The 22,536-nt window shown below is 33.4% G+C and overlaps 1 protein-coding gene across 13 annotated transcripts in view; it reads left to right on the forward strand.

Moving 5' to 3' along the window:
* Positions 1 to 16,056, forward strand: part of LOC149802959 (heparan-alpha-glucosaminide N-acetyltransferase-like) — a 91,941-nt gene extending 75,885 nt beyond the window's left edge. For 11 of the 13 annotated variants that reach the window (XM_089952474.1, XM_089952471.1, XM_089952477.1 and 8 more), the window contains 2 exons: positions 736 to 848; positions 7,288 to 16,056. In XM_089952474.1, coding sequence (XP_089808600.1) covers positions 736 to 848; positions 7,288 to 7,463 — 289 coding nt within the window. In that variant the 3' untranslated portion in view covers positions 7,464 to 16,056. Of the gene's footprint in view, positions 1 to 735; positions 849 to 2,202; positions 2,398 to 7,287 lie in introns of all 13 variants that reach the window. The other 2 variants (XM_089952475.1, XM_089952472.1) reach the window with 1 other exon arrangement.
* Positions 16,057 to 22,536: the final 6,480 nt, after the last annotated feature.

Below are 22,536 nucleotides of genomic sequence, written 5' to 3' on the forward strand. Positions count from 1 at the left end.
GTTCTATTTGCAGGCACATAGCAAATATTAAAATTTTCTATGGTTAAAGGTTTGACAGGATGTTGTAGCATGGTTAGGTAGATAATGTGGTAGAAGCTCTATTTACAGGGCAGAAATATATTTGTACTTTAAGTGTGTCACACAGCTTTTAATTGAATTTATCCTGGATCTGTTCCGATGGTACCTAATTCCCATTATTTCATTGAAATCACACCAAGTATGTACTGCAGTATAATAATTCTGTGCAGTAATTCTTTTCAATGGTAAATACATTTTCCTGTTAGATCCCACTGTTTAGTTTCTCAGTTCTGCAAGTGTACTGACCTACATGGTTCAATATACCAGTTGCAATTTAGTGGGTCTCAGAGTCAAAATATTGGGTCCATGACCTTGGGTTTAAGGAATTTTCAGTCTCTGAATTACCCTGTAAAGCAGATTTACAGTCATAATTAAAATCATTTAATAAAATAATTATAAATTAGCCATAAACATTTCAACATATCTAAGTAGAGTTATTGCAAAGTATATGCAGATGATGTAATGTTGATTTAATAAAGGTATGTGTGAAAAAATATAATTGGACCAGAAACAAAACTATTATCCAGTTGGCTATTCTTATGGTTCTTATTTTCAACAAAGTTAATGTCAGATCAGTAGCATTTAAATTGATAGTTGATAGGAATAAGAGACTGTTTGATGATGATGATGATACTATTATTACTATTTTGTTTTTAGGTCAGTGTCATTTGTGGTGACTCTGGGAGGAATGGCTTTCATACTTCTAACTTTCTGTTACCTGACTATTGATGTATACAAATTCTGGTCCGGAGCACCATTTATATATCCAGGTAACCCACTTTCCTCTACACCTGTAGTTCACATAATCTTGAGTGATGGGGGAAGGTAATGTGTGGCTCATCACAATTTATTCTTTTTATTATGGTAGGTTTATTTATATTTTAACATTATGAAATGTTTGTAAATAAATTCATTACATAACATTAATATTTATTACCATCATATCATTATTTTACAATCTTATAAAATATAATGTTACACTTTTGTAGTAGCTATCAGTGTCACATTGTTGCAGTGTCCTTGAGTTACATGTCATAAGATAATGTTACACTTTTTTAATAGCTGTTAATGTCACAAACACTGTAGCAATGTCCTTGAGTTACACAGACTTTACAGTTACAGTAAAAACAAAAATGTGTCACATGTTAACATTTTGAACCTTATTGAATAATACTGAATTCCACTCACTTGCAAGTCAAGTTATACCATGTACACTTACATGTATGTCAAATACAATTGCACACAACATGGACTGTGGTCTGCCATTGCATGATGTGCCATCACATCAGTGTTGCTCTACTAGTTAGTCTTCACACACAGTATAGACCCAGATCTTTCAGCATATGGTGTATTACAATTTTTTTATCTTCTTTTTATCTGACACCTTACTCATATAGTAGTCTTAGTTTCGGGAACATTAATTTATTTACCCAAGAGTCAACGTTGTCAATAGCAGGTAGATTGCAATTTCATAAGAACTTTAGAGGTAAGCTGTACAATTCATTTCATACATTTTATAATTTCAAATTTTATACATACATATTTATACACATAGTCAAGTATATTTTTTTCTCAAATATATACTGCTCTTAGGCTCTTATTTCTACCCATTGAATACTTTGTGTATAAAAAAAAATTGTTGAGGGTCATGTCAAAGAGATGCCAGTTATTATGGAAAAAAATTATAAAGATTACTCCATCACTCATTTTTTTTATACATGTATCTCTTTATTGAGTTTCAATATATAGTGCTAATATCCTCTTATTATTTTAATTTATACCTTGTTTTGCATGCATTATAAATTCCTGTGCTCATTACTGGCTAATTATTTATGTTATCTTTTGATTGACGATAAATTATATTCCCTTTACTTAATTCCCATTTTGTATAATACTTAATTTCATGCTTTTGGCTTCCTGAACGAATTCTATCTGCATGTACATAGTATATAGTATAACATTACATTTATTGGTGTTTGGATTCATGAATGAATTATATTCTATCTGCATGTACATAGTATATAGTATAACATTACATTTATTGGTTTTTGGATTCATGGATGAATTCTATCAGCATGTACTTAGCATACAGTATAATATTAAATTTCATGCTTTTGTCTTCAGGAATGAATTCTATCGTCATGTATGTGTGCCATTTGGTCTTCTCAACATACTTCCCAGTCAGTTTCTATGTGGACAATGTCCATTCACAGCTACTGGCCATACACCTGTGGGGGCCAGTCTTCTGGTGTGCAGTGACCTATCAAATGCATAAGAAGAAACTCTTCATCTCCCTCTGACACCTTTGTCTTTTACATGGTGAACATATTTTTTCTTTGTTCTTTCCAGCTTCTGCTTTTGTTCCATTGTAAGCTAGATTACCACAGTGTGCATGTTTCCCCACCACATACATGATTCTTCTGCTACTTTTCCTTTCAACCGTTCCCTTTTAAACACAACTATAGCAACAGATTTTTTCACTCAGACTTTGCAATTGCTTAATTATTTTTGTTCCCTTTGAATCCAACCATGTCCTTCAGTGGCTACTTATATATTCTGTAACTTTTCCCCACCATGAGTCTGGATAGCCTAGTGGCAACACACTTTCTTTACAACCAGGAGGTTGCTGGTTCATTCTTTGGTCCAGCTATAAGTAAGATTAGGAGGGTCCATCATTGGTATTTTCTTCAGATACAGCAATACACCTCCACCTGAAATACCTCCCTACATCACAATCTGAGCCATCAATAGTAAACACCTCAAAGACCTCCCTACACTATAATGTGATTTGTTGGTGGTATTTAACTTGTTTTATACCACCTTGAAGACCTCCCGAATGTAAGCTATACAGAATATCCCGGGACTCGAGTGGCCAAGTGGTCTAAAGTATTAACCGTTACAGATCACTGCCATCTCACCTTTGTCTGCACGGGTTCAAGTCTCAGATTTGGCCAATGTGGGTATGTGAGAAAGCTTGCCAGTAGCTTCTCGTGGGTCGGTGGTTCTTACCGGGGTTTTCCCTGGTTCTTCCTCCATCATTTATACTGGCCGCCATATATAGCCTATCTTATGCTGAAAAATGGCATTAAACCATACAACAACAACAACAGAATATCCCACATGCATTAAACATCCTCAAAGACCTCCCTATAGTACTGTATAATATGAAGTCATTAGAAGTATTTAACTTAAAGTATAGCACAGCAGTGAATAGCCACAGGTTCTGCATGTACCATATTAAATGCTATATTTGCTTCTTGTGAACTTCAGCTCAGTCCATCGGTCAACATGGTAGATGCAATATTTTACTTGTTTCTTATTAATTTGACCCCAAGTCCAGGGGTCAGCATGGAACTTGAGCTCAGGCCCCTAGGTCTGCATGGTTCATGTAATAGTATATTTGTTTATTATGAACTTGATCTCAATCCATTGGTCAGTATAGTTCGTGCAGTAGTGTACTTATTATGAACATTAGCTCGGTCCATGGGTCAATATGGTTGATGCAATATTTGTTTCTTATGAACTTGATCTCAATCCATTGGTCAATATAGTTCATGAAGTGTGTGTGTGTGTGTGATTTAGATTTTTAACGTAGCTTTAACAATTTTTCAGTCATGTCACGACAGTGTCTTTAGTGTGACAGTTTATAGTGATATCTAGCACAGGGGCATCATGCTGCAGACATGTAGCATGATGTCCCACCCAGTCACATTATCCTAACACCAGGCCGACCAGTCCTAACACTAACCTCTTAATGCTGAGCACCAAGCGAGGCAGCTGTTAGTACCATTTTTGTAAGTCTTTGGTGTGACTCAGCTGGGGATTGAACCCACGACCTCCACATCCGAGGCAGACGCTCTAACCACTAGGCCACTGGAGTGGTCTAGTTCATGAAATAGTGTATTTACTATGAACATGAATGAGCTCAGTCGTTGGGTCAACATGGTTCATAGAATAGTGAACTTGTTTCTTATGAACTTTTAGCTCTGTTGATGGGTCAACATGGTTTATGTAATGCTACACTCTTTTCTTTTGAACTTGGGCTCAGTCCATGGGTCAACACGGTTCAAGCAGTTGAATAATTGTTATTTATGAACTTGATCTCAGTTGATTGGTCAACAGGGTTCATGCAATAGAATATGTTTCTCTTGAACTTTAGCTCAGTCCATGGGTCAGCATGGTTCAAGCAAAGGAATAATTATTTATGAACTTGATCTCAGTAGTATGACTGTTTCTTATGAACTCACTCATTGCATGACTCTGCATAGTTCATGCAATAGATCTGTATCATATTGTATCTGCCTTACCTTTGATGGCATCAAGACCATAATGCTCATTTCTGTACAACCTTTACCAAAGAGCTATCCTTGGTGACTACAATAACCACAAAAATATCCAGTTTCTAGCAATCTTTTCCTCTGTATACTGCTAACTGTAATCATTATTATTATAATATAAGGCATCTTTAATCACTTATTCCAAGTGACACAAAAAATATCAGCTCCTGTCAAAGCATACTTTTCCTTGCCTCCTATACTCAAGTTGCATCTTTTCCTCTGTGACACAAATTACTTGTTGTATGGAATCCTTTACCCATGAAACAGCAATATAATATTGGAATCTGCATTGTCGTTTATTTCTGACAAAAATAAATGTCCAAAAGGAAATTTAAATTGGTATTTTTTCTTGTCATCCATTGGAACTCAGCCCTAAATATACAGATCTGTTGACTACAACACAGCTAAGAATAAATTATGATATTTATTTGTACATAAAGCATGAGCAAAGAGTTGTCGATAAAGTACTTCACTGTTTAAATAGGATCAATCAATTCTGTGCACACAAATTTTCAAGGTATTTAAATTCTGAAGTGTTAGTAATTTTTCATTTCTGATTTTCCAAAGACAACTTGATAGTATGAATGTTCTTCTTTCTTGCTTTTTGAAAACAACTTGTATTCTTAATATTTTGATCGCAGAATTACCTCAGAGGGGTGTAATACCTCTTCACCATCAAATTCAATGAATTTGAGACAGTGACCGTGATTATTTTTTTCTATTGTGAGTAATCTTTTGCCAAAATACTTTCTGGCAGCCATATAATCAGATAATAAATTTCAATCTTTGTTAAGGAACAAGCATATTACATGTATTCCAACTCTGAGGAAAATCCTCGGCAACCTCCCCATTGCATTTTAATGAGTGTTTCCAGACAGGTGTACAAATAAATAAAAATACTTCTTCGTTAAATCAATCAACCTAACAAATAAACAAGCAGTTAAATAAATTTAGTAATCTCCTTTGGTGTCTCCTCTCCTTAACCACCTAACAGAATATTTGTCTGTAATGTCACCTGCACCCAGGTGGAAAAAAAGCAATCATTTAGTTTTTGATTTATGATATACATCATGATTAGAGTATCAGTTAAAAAAGAACTCAGTAAAAGGTGTTGGTAATTGCAAACTTTGAATTAAATTTAGACACAATACACCTTTCTTTTGATAACTCACACACAACGAGGTCCGCAAACATAGATCGCACTATAAGCAAGGGCGTGAGAAAACCATGGGGGGGGTAGGAACTGGGCTGTTTAATGACTGAATCCTCTTTTTACAATCCCATCGATAATAATTGTTAATGATGCACTTTTTCTAATGAAGTTGTTCGTTAGTCTGTATAAATAACATTTAAATAACATTTATTTTCAGAATATCCAACATTTGAAAGATCATTTCTGCTGGTATAAAAAAACCATCAAGTGTACGCGAAATCGTCAGTGTATTTTGTCCCTGCTCTTTTGTTTTGCTGATTAGTCTGTTTCCTGGAGTGGTATTTAATTGTGTAGTGCCAAGTCGGAAGTCAAAGCTGAAGGGTACTAGAATCACTGTTGATACACCGCCAAACAAGATTTCTTTTTTTTTTAAACTAGCGACATTTATTTTGTGAGACAGTTGTCTATATCAGAACTCAATTTTTGTATTGTTAAATTAGTACAGTATTGATGTCACGATTTCATTGGTAGTAATAATGAAACTTCTTATCATCCTTGAGGATATCTCTAATTGCCAATTCAGGAATTCAGGAAACTCACTTGCCCACAATGGGCCATATCATTGAAACCAAGCTCTTTGTTTTATGAAGTAAATATTTGTTTTGCTTGGTTGGCTTGCTATCTTTGATCACAGTTATGAATGAGTGGGTTAGTTTATGGTAGTTTAATTATGTTACATACGCAATGACATTTGTAACAGTGTTCGATTAATCAACTGAATTGAGTTTACCCGACATACAACTATGGCCACTAGATTTTAAGTATATAGAATTTGCATGCCTTTTAGTTTTAACTTTTCTTTTATTCCACCTCCTTTATTTGATATAAAAGATGTAATTAACGTGATAATACAAAGGAGGTCCACTTTTAATTCAGTGCAGCAATAAGACAAATAATTACACAAGTCAGTTGTCAAAACACGGTCAGCACTTAACCAGGTTCTCAGAGAAACACTTGCAGACATAGTTGTTACGGCCAGTTGACACGTTTTACGTTTAAATACATGTTGCATTTATGATGAATACACTTAAGAGGAACCTAAAGATAGAATTAAAACACAAAGTTCACTTAATAAAAATTATTTAATTGCCATTTAAATATTATTGTACAGCATACACTAGGCATAAGTGACATTTTCATTGATAGAAATTTCCTTGAATATCTTTAATTACGGTATACTAAGAATGTTGATTGGAAAGAAAATGTACCCATTTTATGACTTATAATTAAAAGTTGATAATTTTGAAATGTTGATTAAAATTTCTAGGTCCTATCTACCGTTTTCAGCCATAAAATGAGCAACATATCCACGTTTCAATTACCAGTTTTGATCGCGATTTTCTTCAGGTTCAAGAAATAGGGATGATTTTTGTTTTTATTTTCTGGTTTTAAAAATGGGATCTACACCTGACCCCATGTTATAAGCGGTTCGCAAGTTATAAGAGCATGTGTTATCAAGGGAGTGGTGTAATTCAATATTCAGCATGATTAGTTTCAGAACCATGCATTTTTAATCTGTGCTTAGTTCTTAATCAATGCCAACAGATTTCTAAATAAAATCTTTGTGTAAATTGAAAACCATGTTACACAATAAGATTTCAAGAAAATGACAGAAACTTACACATTAACAGTTAATGATGTAATTTAATTCCATTTCAGGAATGAATCCGATTTTGCTGTTCATGGGACATGAGATCCTTGCTAATAACTTTCCAATATCATGGCAGGTGGCCAGTAACCATGCAGCACAACTTGCCATTGATCTATGGGGAACTGTCTTTTGGACAATTATAGGCTGTTACTTGTATCACCAAAAGACTTTTATATCAATCTAGCACAACTGTGCTTGTACATAATGCATCTAGATTATTTTGTCACCATTCTTGCTCATAGTATGTGTGCGGTCATCATTCTTGCTTATAGTGTGTGTGTCTGTCTCTGTGTGTGTGTGTGCATTATCATACAAGACTTTTCTTAAATGTATTTATTGTGAAACTGTGCAGTCGTCTTTGCTGTCATATGGTGGAAAATTTCATTCATACATATTAATCAAGAAACCAATGGCCTTTTTCAGTGCTGTTGTAAATTTAAGGAAAGGAGAATTTGTTTTCTTTTAGCCATAGTTTATTGTTCTTTAGCTTTACAAATGCACTAAAACCTTCCATTTTACATGTGTATGTCAGACTCAGGAAGCGGTGGGGGGGGGCATAACTGGAAAATAATTTGAATTCGTAGGATAAGTTTGTTGTTTGATGAAATGAAACTGAAGGAACAAAAATGTGTTTAGAAGTAGAGAGTGGCCTGATCTTTTGGGTGGTCACATGGATAGATTTTTAAGCTGAGAGTAGGCTGATGTTTTGGGGTTGATCACATTGAGATTTTTAAGCTGAGAGTAGGCTGATGTTTTGGGGTGGTCACAGGGACAGATTTATAAGCTGAGACTGGCCAGATGTTTTCGATGGTCAGAGGAAGAAATTTATAAGCTGAGAGTGACCTAATATTTTGGGTGGCCCAGGGAGAGATTTTACTGCATTAATATGTCAAACATTCTTCATGAAATATTTCTGAATTGAAGATATACATTTTTAATTCATTACAGATTTTATTAGTGCCATCTATTAACTATTTTTTTTTCTAGACCCGTGATACTGTTCAATCAGATAATTTAATTGGTTAAAATTTTGTTGATATTTCCTTTAATTTTATATAATTGATAGAAATTTTATCAGATGTACCATTATGCATCTTTCATTTTATCATGGTGGTTAAGTGGATAGCATGCTGAAATAATGATAGAAAGTGTGCAGGTTTATATTCTACTATTGGATCATCATGTATAAGCTGCCTTGGTGTTCCTGGACAAGGCACATTACTCCGGTGTATAAATAAACATATTAAAGAAGATAAGGAGTTCTTAGATGTTGTCCTTAGTGAGTAAATGTCTATTATATGTTAGTGTCTGCTGCTATATATGTTTTTGTCTGCCACTGTATATGTAGTTGTCTGCTGCTGTATATCTTAACTTTTTGGGTAATATGGTCTTCATTGAGACAAAAAATGTACATTGGTGCATGAAAATTGTAAAGTGCTTGCCATCAGAGGATGGTAAGAATTATTATGTGGCAAGTAGAAAATGACAAACATTTTCTAACTATAATTAGATACCATTTTTATGTTAAAAGACTAAACCCATGAAGCTTCATTCACAGCATAACCCCTCTTCATTTATGAGACTTCTGCTTTATAAATTAAGTCACCTGTTAATTCAATTTAAGCTGATGGTATGGATCTGGAAAAAATTGTCTGGCATTACAATTACTGTTGGTCAAACTACGATAAATGCAAATAATGGCTAAAGTATTTTTAATATTAACTATCATCAAAAGAAACTGAGGGTTGAGGGTTATGGCCCTATATCAGATAATTTTGGAAAAGGGACAATGTAGAGAGATAGTGTAGAGAACTCCAAATAGAGAATTAAATCACAGGCCTGCATTTTATAATTATTCTCTAATTTGCCTTAACCGAAACCTTCATTTTTTGTCAGTAATTTTCCATTTGGTATATTTCTGCTCAAAATATTGATGGCAACCAAAACGTTAAGTCTTCACAACCTAAAATCTGAAATGGCCACTAAAGTATTAAAGTAGGTTGCCATATGGCAGCATAAATTTGATTGGTACTTCGAGCACTGTAAGAGCATGTACTGATAAAAGTTATGTAAACAGTACTGACACAGTAAACCATTCTTGCCACACATGAGGTATAGATGTTGATGAAGTGTGAATATTCCTAATGGCAGCAATAGCAAGTACAACCTTTCTTGGGATATGTTTTTATCTGTAATTATTGAAATTATGTTTAAAATTCATAAAAATTAAAATAATGTTAAATATATTCTGATATTCTTTTTGATTTTGTTAAAGGTATGTGTACTGCAACGAGGTTTGTGTCTAGAGGGTTAGCAGTATTTAATAACATTATCCAGTATGTATGTTTGTTATGTACTGTCACATGATATAAGAGATAACATACCAGTTAAAAGATAACAAACTCAGTTATATGACACTTTTATTTTCATTTTATTTGTTCATTCTGAGTAACTTGTACGGAGTATTTTTTTAAATTACAAATTCAACATAATATATTTATATTAAAATTATTTAAAAGTACTTTGCCTTTGGCACCATTCTGTACCATATTTATCAGATGATAAGATCAGGGGGCCAGTTTAATATACCTTTCAGAAAGAAGGGTTATGAGTTCATTATAAGATATGACTTTGTAGTATTGGACTGTAATCACTGAATGTTGGGTATGTCAACCTTCACTTTTTATTAGGTTGCCAGCAGAGAAAGCTCAGCAAGAGCCATTCATTTAAACTGACCTAGATTAATGAAGCAACATATAGATTTTGGGGTCTAAAGGTCAGAGGTTATGGTCTTGACAACTCTAATCAGAAAAATTTGTTTTCCTTTAGTAATTTATTTCAAAAGTTCTATGTAATGGAGACCATTGGTCAATAATCTTCTGAGTCAACCAGGCCCTTCTAGTTCCTATTATAGAGACTGATAAGCACTTGGGGTACGTGAATAATATGGCATTATGGGTACTCTTCTTTACATTTCAGATTAAATATCTTCATAAAAGCTCCAGAGAGCATGTCACTTTTTATTTAAACAAAACTCCTTTCAAGTTCTACCTTTCAGTGTATATCTTCTTCCCATTCCACTTGTAACATTGCATGTGTTTTATGACCTGAATTGTGCCATTTCAGCATGATCACTAAATATGTATGTTAAAATCATCACTGAAATGCAAAAATGAAAACCCTATGACATTTTAGATTGAATTTTATTGTGTGTACAAAACTCACCTTATAATTCAAGCTGTTTTGCAATAAATCATTGTAAATTAAGGTGCTTTGCATGTTCCATAGAAATAAGTTAAACTTTGACATTGATCTCTGTAATATTAAGCATCACTGAAATAATTAGCTCAGTTCTGACAGAGAACGTTCTCCAGTCTGTGGAAACTTGAAATAACCCAAATCTTGAAAAAAAAAGTTGGTCCCAAAGCCCATGGAGTTTTCAGAAACAGCTGAAAACTTAAACCAGAATTGAGGTTTCAGAGTTCTACCAAGTAAGGAATATATAAGATTTCTTTCAAGGATTTCAAGCTGGAGTTTCGAAATTACATGGTGAATAATTGAAGATTTAAAATAGGCATTTATTCACCTATAGTATTCAGCATTAATCTAAATAAAATCATAATATTCACTCTACTTTAGCTGATGAAGTGCTCCAACATCAGGAATCGTACGATTCAGTTACTTATTATTACTCTAGAAGCTAACCTGTTATAAGCTTTTCTGTAAAAGCACATGAACATTGGAGTTACAAAGCTTTTACAAAATGATGATATCCTGTATTGACAAGGTGAGACTCATATATTAAGCCAAAATTAACAATCAGCTAGTGACCTTTGGATATTTATAACCATTGTTTTTGAAAATCATCAAAGTTGGATGTGCACGTAAGATAAACCAGTTTTTGAATACAAATTGTATTGAAACTCACCTGACAATAAGGCTGTCTACAGTATAATAAGGTCATGCAGCCATTGAGTGTCAATTGTCATTAGTCAGTAACTCAGTTTTTGAATACAAATTGTATTGAAACTCACCTGACAATAAGGCTGTCTACAGTATAATAAGGTCATGCAGCCATTGAGTGTCAATTGTCATTAGTCAGTAACTCAGTTTTTGAATACAAATTGTATTGAAACTCACCTGACAATAAGGCTGTCTACAGTATAATAAGGTCATGCAGCCATTGAGTGTCAATTGTCATTAGTCAGTAACTCAGTTTTTGAATACAAATTGTATTGAAACTCACCTGACAATAAGGCTGTCTACAGTATAATAAGGTCATGCAGCCATTGAGTGTCAATTGTCATTAGTCAGCAACTGCAGTTTTCAGCTTCTCAAAAATCCATTGAAATAATTTTAACCAAACATGGCAGAGAGCTTCCTGGCATAAAGGTCTTTAAAATTTTGCAAATGATGTGGATGCAGGATCATTATCATCAGTGATAAAGATCGAATCAATTAAGTGACTGCTTAAAAACCATGGAACAGAATTTGACTAAATTGGCAGAAAGCATCCTGGAATGAAATCTATTCCAATGATGTGGAGGCATATATGACAGCCATTACTAATAAATAGAAAACCTCCCCACATCATGTCCAAAATCGCTGAACAGAACTGAACCAAATTTGACAGTATTCTGTCATAAAAGGCCTTTCCCCATCTTTAATAATTATGCCCATTTGCAATAAAATAAATCTGCCATTGCAAAATATAGAACATTTAAATGATTTTTTTCAAAATAAGCTGGACAGAAATTTTACCTAATTTGATGTGAAAAATCCTGATGCAAAAGCTTTTTACCATTATGTCAGTGATGCCATTCCATCAGCTAATATGCCCACCAGTACTCAAAAATCACTCAAAAATTATTACCAGAAAGTATAAAAGTATTTCTAATCTGTACAACTTTTGTTGATCCTCTGACTACAATCATCAACTAAAACATTAAGTTATTTCATCTTGATTTCTAAGTGCCCATTGTTTCAGCATTTGGGATTTATTATTTCTAAATTGAATTTTTTTTTTAAATTTTGATTCTCTACTGATATTCTATTACAGGGGCATACGTTACACATGTTCATTTGACCGTCCGATTTTTCGTTTTGACTCAACAACTTTTGAAGAACTGTGAGCAAACTTTCTATAAGGCTTTATATGGAGAAGGTGTGTCAGATTCAATTTTCAACAGTTTCTGACAAAATTTGATAAGTTGTGCCCTAGAACTTTGCATACTGCACTATTATTTTCTTAGTTGCACCATAATGGCATTCAGGTCATGGGGACATTTGTCATAATGCTGTAAGTTACATGCTCCAATGAATTCATGCTTATAACAGACCAGCATGTACTAGAGCACACTAAATACTGCCAGCAGTGAAGTAGATGACAGTCAAACTGGGACAGCCTATTGGTAAATAATAATCATTTACTTAACACTAAGATTAAATTGTAGCCATAGAAAGAAATCAAATTTGTGCAGGAAATTATAGAGAAGATGACAGTTGCATCATCGTGGAAGGACTGCTTCAGTGGCCTAGTGTTTAAAGTGTCCACCTTGGATGCAGGAGGTCATGGGTTTGAACATTGGCTGAGTCATACCAAAGACTTCAAAAAATGGTACTAACAGATGCCTCACTAAGCACTCAGCATTAAGAGGTTAGTATTAGGACTGGTTGGCCTGGTGTCAGGATAATGTGACTGGGTGGAACATAATACTTCATGTCTGCGGCATGATGCCCCAGTGCTAGACATCACTTTAAACTGCCACACTGCCGACATCTTAGCTATATGACTGAAAAATTGTTAAAGTTATGTTAATAGTCCAAATTACACACACGTGCATCTTGGAAAACCTGCACACAAATTGATGCCATATTGTTTAAAATGTCATTATGGGCATGACTGTTACACTGACAGCTCCTTTACTTGTTTATGTCTCAAAAATCAAGGACCAAGTTTGACCCACTTTGTCTTGTGGGAAAACTAGTAATTTTATTTGAAAATGTTCCTTAAAGTTTTCAGCCTGTTGCTAAATTAATTGGACATAATTGAATCTGCTGTCAGTAATTATATATTTTAAGTATTATTTGTCAGAACAGTGGAAACCCAGTATAAGTGTTGAATAATTTTCCATAATAAAAGTAAAATATTTTGAAATGAGTGCTAGTCATGTTCTAAAAAGCTTGATTATAGAATTTCTTATCCCTTTCAAGTTTAGTTTTGTTTAAGCAGTTATTATTTTGCTTTGCCTGTGTGTGTGTATGTGTGATTTAGATTTTTAACGTAGCTTTAACAATTTTTCAGTCATATTGCTACGATGTCTGCCGTGTGACAGTTGATAGTGATGTCTAGCACTGGTGCATCATGCCGCAGACATGTAGCATGATGTCCCATCCAGTCACATTATCCTGACACCAGGTCAACCAGTCCTAAAACTAAACTCTTAATGCTGAGAGACTAGTGAAGTATCTGTGAGTACCATTTTTAGAAGTCTTTGGTATGACTCAGCCAGGGATCAAACCCACGACCTCCTGCATCTGTGGTGGGCGATCTAACCACTAGACCACCAGAGTGGTCTGCTATGCCTATAAGTTGTAGATTTATATACTGTAAATACTTGCATTCAAGTGGAGTCCAGCTGCAAGCAACACAGACCCAGATCTGCCATTACATAATGTGCTAGAAGATCATGGTCTGTGTTGTTTGTTCTACTGATTTTGCTTAGGAAAATGCATAGACCTAGATCTGGTAGTGCATTATGTGATGGCAGGTCTTTGCCTTTCCAGTTAGCTGTTTGACTTGACTTATGAGTTTATACAATATTTTATAAATGGTCTTTTTTGTTGTCTTTCAGTTTTGCTTTATTTTGTCCACAAAGCTGTGTTTCAATATTTGTGATTTAAATTTTTCTGGTTTGGCAGGTTTAAATTAAAGAGTCTGAAAAAAAATTCTGACTCGCAGGTTGAGAACCAGGTTGAGGTCCATGTAAGCTAAGCCTTGGTCCAGCAACTAAGTTTTAAATGCAAATATTTACTGCATTGCAAATAAAATAAATAAAATGCAGGAAAAATTAACAGAATGTAATCTAAAATTTCAGTCATCTATATACTTTATTGCTCATTGAATTATAAAATTTTTATTATTTTTAGTTTTTTTATTTATTTAGAATAAATGTTAGAAAATTTTATATTTACACATATTATGATTTGTATGTTTTCAGAAATCTACTTAGCAGCAATTTTTTTCTACTATGTTTAATATTTTATAATAAAAATCTCAACCTTTGCAATAAAATGTTTTACTAAGAATAGCCTTGCATTGGCAACATACATTGATCAATTTGCGAAGTGGGTCAGCACTGTACTTACTTCTTGTTTTCATCATAGGTGACATCATTTTCACACTGGAACATTTGCTATAATGCTGTGCAACAGATACAGCAATGAGTATTGCAGAAAAATTCACTGTTTAATTATGACCTGCCAATAAGTCAATACTTGAATATACACGTGTAGAACATTCTTTGAATCCACAGAGCAAATTCTTGATTGTAGCTGAGATTGTGGAAAGACAAATGCTTGTTCAACAAAAATTAAGTATAGACTTGTTGCTAAATTTGCTCATTGCTGTCAGTGCTTGAACACCAGTATCTCACTACTGAATAATAACTGTTTTCTTGCATCAGTACATTTGTATGATAATTCTTTTCAGACATTTTTAAAGAATTAAACAGAACATTGCATTTGATTTATAGGAAGAATAAAAAAAATATTAAGGGTCCAACAGGTGAGTACTGGTAATGTGTCAGATCTATAACCACAAAGGATCAGTCCCGGACCTCAGACCAGCATAATTTTAACACATTGAATTCATAACTTCAGAAAGAGATTATATGCATGTTTGATCACTGTGGTTGCATCCAAACCACAAATATTAGCAAAGATTAAACTACCACAAAATTTTCCTTTTAAATGGCAATTACTTCATTATTCATTTTCTTTATATATTTCCTTAATTGGATTTGCACAAATAATAATCATGACATCTTTTTTGCTGAAATGTGTTATGTATCTTTTATTTTACTTGTTTTTTGCTGTAGAAATATAACAAAATTGTTCATAAAGTCAAGATGGTTTTGTTATAAAATAGTCATATTTCTATGCAGTCTGCAGATTTTCAACTTATTAAGATGTATGTGATTGTTGTATTTCATATCTTTAGATTGTCAAAATTATGCAGTTTTAGATTAATGGTACATATTGTATTCAGGTGCTTCATTGATATGCATATAGGCTGCATAAAGAAAGCATGTATGTGTGTGTGTGTGCACATGCATACATTGATATATATATATATATATATATATATATATATATATATATATATGTATATGCATGTTTTTATACACACATACATATGCATACATACATACATATTTTTAAATATTATACTGAATGAGTTTAAATTTTTGTTTGGTATCTACAGGCAATATATATTAACTTGGAAACCATGTCATGAATAATGTTTGTTTCTATGGTTATGTTTTCAGTTTCATTGATGTCATTCAGAGCTTATAAACTGTTTTCTGTGTGTTTCTAAAAGAGACGGAAAATTTCCAAGTAAACATTGTATAACCACAGTTACATGTAATTAATTAAAATAGGCCATGATTACTTCTGAATTAGACATTTTTGAAACTGTAAGCATAATCATGTTGAATTTTCATATAATCCACAATTTTCATATCAGTATTAATAAACACTAGTCTCAAATATTATGATGGAGTTCTTGTCAAATTTTCCACTGAAGATGCTCTTTTCCCATTCCTTGAAGTGACAAAATTATCCAAAAAAATTAATTATTTAGTCTATGAACTGGCATCCTACTTATATGGTCTTTGCAAGTGAAAGAATGTCAGTGAGTGGCCAAGTGGTCTACAGCACTCTCCATTACAGATCACTGCTATCTCACCTCTGTCTGAGTGGGTTAGAGTCTAGGATTCGGCCAGTGAGGGTATGTGAGAAAGCTTGCCAGTAGTTTCTCTTGGGTCGGTAGTTCTTCACGGGGGTTTTCTGGGGTTCTTCCTCCACCATTAATGCTGAAAAATGGCGTTAAACCCCACAACAACAACAAAATATAGACAGTTCAGGACCAGGTGTGTTTTACACGGGGGGGGGGGGGGGGGCGGGGGGCATCGTGATGCAAGAAAAATAAAAATTACTAGACCAGCAAATTAATAGGGATCATTCATAATTACAAGACTGCTCTTATTTTTGTGCATCGTCTCAAATATGAATGTGAACACATTTTTTAAATTTAAATTGTTCATTTGCTGACTAAATACATCATAACATTGACATAAGCAGTATCAGCCCTGATAGCAAGCTAAATTAATGTGAAGAAATAAATTACATAATTGATGTGGGTAAAAAGAAAAGAACAAATTTGGCTACATTTTTAGTACAGTATTTAGATCATAGAAATTTTTACAATGCTAATCAACAGTGATGCAACAAAAACAAAGATATATTTATGGTAAACAAAATTTGATGTAAAATAAACACATTGTGACTCAGTAAATTAAGTAGGTTTTCTACAATCATATAAATTGCTAAATTTAACAAAACTCTGAAGTTATTTCTTCAAAGGATCGAAGAAATTTTAGTGTTGAAAATAAGTGTACATGGTTTTTGAGTTCATTGTCCTATTGACTTGTTTATAATGCGTAAAAAACGATTTATCAATCATAATTATTCTGGGTGGATTTAAACTACTTTTGTTAATTGCTTCACAAAGAACAGTATTTAAGATCTTTACCATGGTCACGAATGTTAAATTACTTACACAAATATTAATTGTAGAACCAATTAAAAAGACAAAATACATTGAATCAAAAGAATGGCTAACTAAACAGTATACCTACCCAATAAACAAGAAAAGTATTTCCTTATAAAAGAGATGTGTTGCTTGCACGGAAAACCAGTAGCATTTAGTCCTGGTTGGCATGCAAGTATCTGGAGAAGTCCATGGATATAAATATATTTTAACTATAATATAAAGTTTATTAAATATTCATGGGCTGAACAGGCTAGAGCAAAAATGGAATTGACATTATATATATATATATATATATATATATATATATATATATATATATATATATATATATATATATATATATATATATATATATATATATTGGATTTTTTTTTGTTTAAACATTTATACATTTATTTATCACACCACGAAATTTCTTTTTATCATTAAACCAAGAAAGTCGCATAATGGCGTATCATTAATTCATCATTGAGCAAGTCAACACCTCTCTTATTCAGATGTGATAAAAAAAACGTCTTTAATGTGGATGCTTCAGAAAGAAAATGTCTGTTTTCCTTCATATCATGTTTTTTGTGGGGGTCTCAACACTTATACATGGAGAATCTGTATTGCTTAGTAATTGTTTCATTGGTACTGGTACCATGGCATGTAGTAGAAATCATGCATTAACAATTGGCTTAACTCTAGCACTGTAGATCACACGTATGTTTGGTAATGAGCTTGATCTTTTTGTAGTTTTCCATATTTGTTTTCATCGGCGCATGTTTTCAGAATTGTCTTCTCCAAAGGTTTTCCCTCTTGAGTGTTAAAAGTCCTTCCCAAAATAATTAGTTGTGATTTTGTCTAAAACATGTAAGTTTATCATAGGAGTTCATCCATTCTTGTTTTTTTTTAAAGGATGAGTCTGTTAAATTTTGTCACTTTAACTCCTAATTCTCTGTAGTTTTACGTTTCAGTAATATATCATATGTTTGTACTTGTGCTTCATGGTAAAGAAAAACGGGCAAAGTTGGTTTACTTGCGGTTTTTTTTTTTTTTTTTTTTTCTTCTCTGCATGAGTCACTGTTGTCAGGTATTTTTAGTAGAATTTATTCTATCCATTTAATCTTTTGTTCATTTCTCATCTAAAGTTTTTACCAATAATGCTAGCATATAGTCCAGTCATACACTCGTAGCCCAATCATATAAGTTGTTCTTGATCTGATAAATGATAAATGAGTTTGTCCTTGTTCCATCATACCCGTCCACATTATCTCACCATCAACATATAATTCTTTAATAACTTTTTCGTATCAGTTAAGAACCATGCTGATATCTCCACGAACCCCACTTTCAGTTATAATGTAGATATCACTGTCAGTCAGTAATTCAACTTTCGCATCAGACGTTTTTAAGCTTGTAACGTGTCCTAACTAATGAGAACTATAGCAATGTTCGGGATCCAAGCTGTGTTTCGCACGGTTCTTCCTAAATTCCTTAGATAATGTCGTGTAGCATGTGTTGAATAGTGTGTCCTTCTTAGCATTGTAATTGTGAAGGTTTCCTCGCTGGAGCGACACATTACATCTTTTACACATCGATAATCATCTTCCAAAGTGTTTGAACCGTACCATGAAGAAAATAATTTATCAGTAGAAGGTAATGTTTCACGTGGGTTGGTGTTCTTTCGAATAATTTTTTTTTTTGTACGGTTTCTCAAAAGCTTTAGTTTCAGTAAATTGTTAACTACTCAAAGTAATTCACGATGATCTATCTGCCTTCCTTTTCTGCAAAGTCCTTTCTGAATAAAATGTATTTTTGTAATCCATGATGGAGATAATTTTTATATGAAAATCAGTCTTGTCCAACACAGCCATGGAAAATGTATGGGTTTCATATCCTCACAAAATGTGAATAAACTAAGGAATTAATTTCAGATATTTTATATTTAAAGTTTCAATCGTTATGAGAAGGACCGCTGTAGGATCTTCTTCAAGGTCAAGCTCAGTGCATATACAACCTAATGTATATGAGCTGCTTGAGCTGTAAATATATTATTTTTCATAATATGGTGTCATTCATTGGATGATGGGTCAGATAAAAACATGTTCCTTACACTGTACATTACATACTGTTGTCTCGGGAGTGTTTGTTTAATTCCCACGCCGTACTTGAGTGGCGCCATTGGTGCAAAAAAATTACATCTTTTACTACGATCTGTTATTGTTATAACGGGTTTCAGAATCATCCTATCTGTGGCATTGAATTTTTCCATTGACAAAAAGGATCTATATACAAGGCTGTACATAGTTGACACATTGACAAATAGGAGATATATACAAGGATGTGCATAGTTGACAAATTTACAAATAGAGGTATATACAAGGATGTGCATAGTTGACAAATAGGAGATATATACAACAATGTGCATAGTTGACACATAGGAGATAAATACAAGGATGTGCATAGTTGACAAAAAGAAGATATATACAAGGATGTGCATAGCTGACAAATAGGAGATAAATACAAGGATGTGCATAGTTGACAAATAGGAGATAAATACAAGGATGTGCATAACTGACAAATAGGAGATAAATACAAGGATGTGCATAGTTGACAAAAAAAAGATATATACAAGGATGTGCATAGTTGACAAATAGGAGATAAATACAAGGATGTGCATAGTTGACAAAAAGGAGATATATACAAGGATGTGCATAGTTGAAGATAAATGTTATGGTTAACCTGCAATTTAGTGAACAAAATATTTTATTCATTTTTCAGATGATATTGTAAGTTTTAGCTTATATAGTTTCAATAAATTGCGGTAAGATATTTTTCAGTAATGTCACTATAAATTGCACCAGAATATTTTTCATCATATAGAGCATAATAATTGTTCTTTTAACAGTTTTTTAAAATATTGAATGAATGAATTTCTTAGCCTGCTTCTGACCACCAGTATGCCATTCTTTGCTAGAAAACGGTAGTTGTGAAAAGCGATTCTTTTTTAATGATAGAAAAAAATAAAGAGAAGCTTCCATATCGTTTTCTCAGTGACAAATAAATAAGACATGATTGATCAGGAAAACAATTTACTGTGGATAGACAAAAATAGAATGAACTATAATTTACTTATAACTACACGTGTCAAGATTTTAGTGACAAATTAATTTAATTATAACTATACATATAAAGGTTTTACTGACAAATTAATTTCATTATAATTATACGTGTTAAGATTTTACTGACAAATTAATTTAATTATAACTACACGTGTAAAGGTTTTACTGACAAATTCATTTTTCCTCAGTTTAAATGAGGCTGACATTAAATATTTAAATAATTGTATCTTGTTTCCAACAGTCATACTATTGATTAAAGTGATTTGGAGAAGAAAAAAATGAATAAACAAATTAACAAACGAACAGTCGTCCGAACAGAGACAGAGAATAAGAGTACGTACAAAGGAACGAACAAATAAATAAATGTGCAAGAAAAGACACCGACAGGAGGATTAGGAAATATATGACGCACATGTCGAATCGGCATGGACAACGGTAATACTCGATGCGCTCCCATTTTAATACAGTATTATGAGTGCAGGCTTTTCACGTGCTCTTGGGATTTCCTACAACCCACCTATACCCACTCTGCGCACACAGAACGCTAAAGATTTAAAAAGGCAGACGAATTAAATATGTTCAAATCAGAAATAAGAAATAAGTATGATATAATTGAAGCATTACACTAGTTACGCTATAATGCATGTATTAACACTAGGTGCTCTATAAATCATGTATTAACACTAGGTTCGCTATAATTCATGTATTAACACTAGTTACGCTATAATTCATGTATTAACACTAGGTGCTCTATAAATCATGTATTAACACTAGGTTCGCTATAATTCATGTATTAACACTAGGTTCGCTATAATTCAAGCATTACACTAGGAACGCTTTAATTCAAGCGTTACACTAGGTACGCTATCATTCGAGCATTACACTAGCTACGCTGTTGTTGTTGAGTTTAATTATAGTGGCGTGCGCACAATTGTGCATGTACCACTTTTTTCTGACTGCACCGCAGCCTGCTAGTTGTTCCTTGGGGAAGGGAATGGTGCCACCTCCCCAAGGCTTTTATGGATTCAAGGAACCCTGATAGTTTGGCCTCAATCTGTGGGTCCATAAAGGTCCCTTACAGCTGAATGGTTGGCTGTCATTAGTGGGAAGGAGAGCTCGGGAACGGTCCTACTTGCTTTACATCGCTGGTTTCTTGTTGCATTTGCCTGGTGTTTCTTGCGAAATTTTTTTCGATTTTTTTTTCTTCTTCAAAATATGAAGAGAGATTTTCAAAGTTATTATGGTATTACTATTCGAGGTGTTTAGGATGTGCTTCCTACGTTATGTTATTTATAAGTTTTTAGATATTGCCTCTTTAAGTTATTTTTTATTAATGTTTTTAGAGATTGAATGTTATTTATATTTTATTTAGCAAGAGACAGGAGTCCTAGCCGATTACACGGTTCGTTAAGGACATCTAGGACCGGAGTCCTAGCTGATTACTCGGTTCGTTAAGGACATCTAGGACATCCAATTTTGCGGTTTCCTATGTTTTTTTTTTTATAGGTGCTTCGTAAGTGAATTATTTATTAATACTTTTATAAAAGTGAATGATATATTATGGGTTTTTATGTGGTGGCTTCTAAATTTATTTAGCTAGTTACTGGGTCTTTTGGTTTTGTGGGGATAGTAATTATATTTTGTTCCTAAGTCCTGCTAAGTCTATGAATTTATTTATATTTTTATATGCTGATTGTTTATTTTTATTAGATAAGTAACTCTGGGTATGTGTGTGGTGATCCAATCTCTTTTTGGTTTTTGATAAATATTTTCTGAGCGGGTTGATATTTTGGGCATATATTGAATACGTGGTGTAGATCTTCGGTGGTGTGGCAGTTAAAGCAGTTAATGGTTGCTGGTTTGGGTCCTATAAACCTTCCAAAACTGCTTGCTAGTTTAGTTTTTCCAGTTATTATCCTGTTTATGGTTTTCTGTTCTAAATAGGTACCCTTAGGTAGCTGTATGTTCCTCTCTACGGTTTTTTTGGTTTCATGGTGCTTTTTACCTTTTGTGGAGGAGTTCCAAAAATCTTGCTATGTTTAGTCTATATATGTTTGTGCGAAGCTTAGTGCTTCTGTAGAGCTATAGTTAAGCTTGATAGAGTTTTGATCTTCTAGTTTGGTTTGTGCAACTTTGTCTGCTGTTTCGTTGCCAGAGATTCCAACGTGCGACGGTATCCACATGAGCTCGACGAATTGATGTGCTGTGGTGATATCGTCGATTAATTGGCATGCTCTGTCGAGAAATTGTTCCCTAGAGCGTGTATTGCGATTTTGGATCGATTTGATAATGCTTAGGGAATCGATTATAATGAC

This window comes from Sinohyriopsis cumingii, chromosome 3, assembly GCF_028554795.1.
Source record: "Sinohyriopsis cumingii isolate HCF-2022 chromosome 3, ASM2855479v2, whole genome shotgun sequence".
Lineage (NCBI taxonomy): Eukaryota > Metazoa > Mollusca > Bivalvia > Unionida > Unionidae > Sinohyriopsis > Sinohyriopsis cumingii.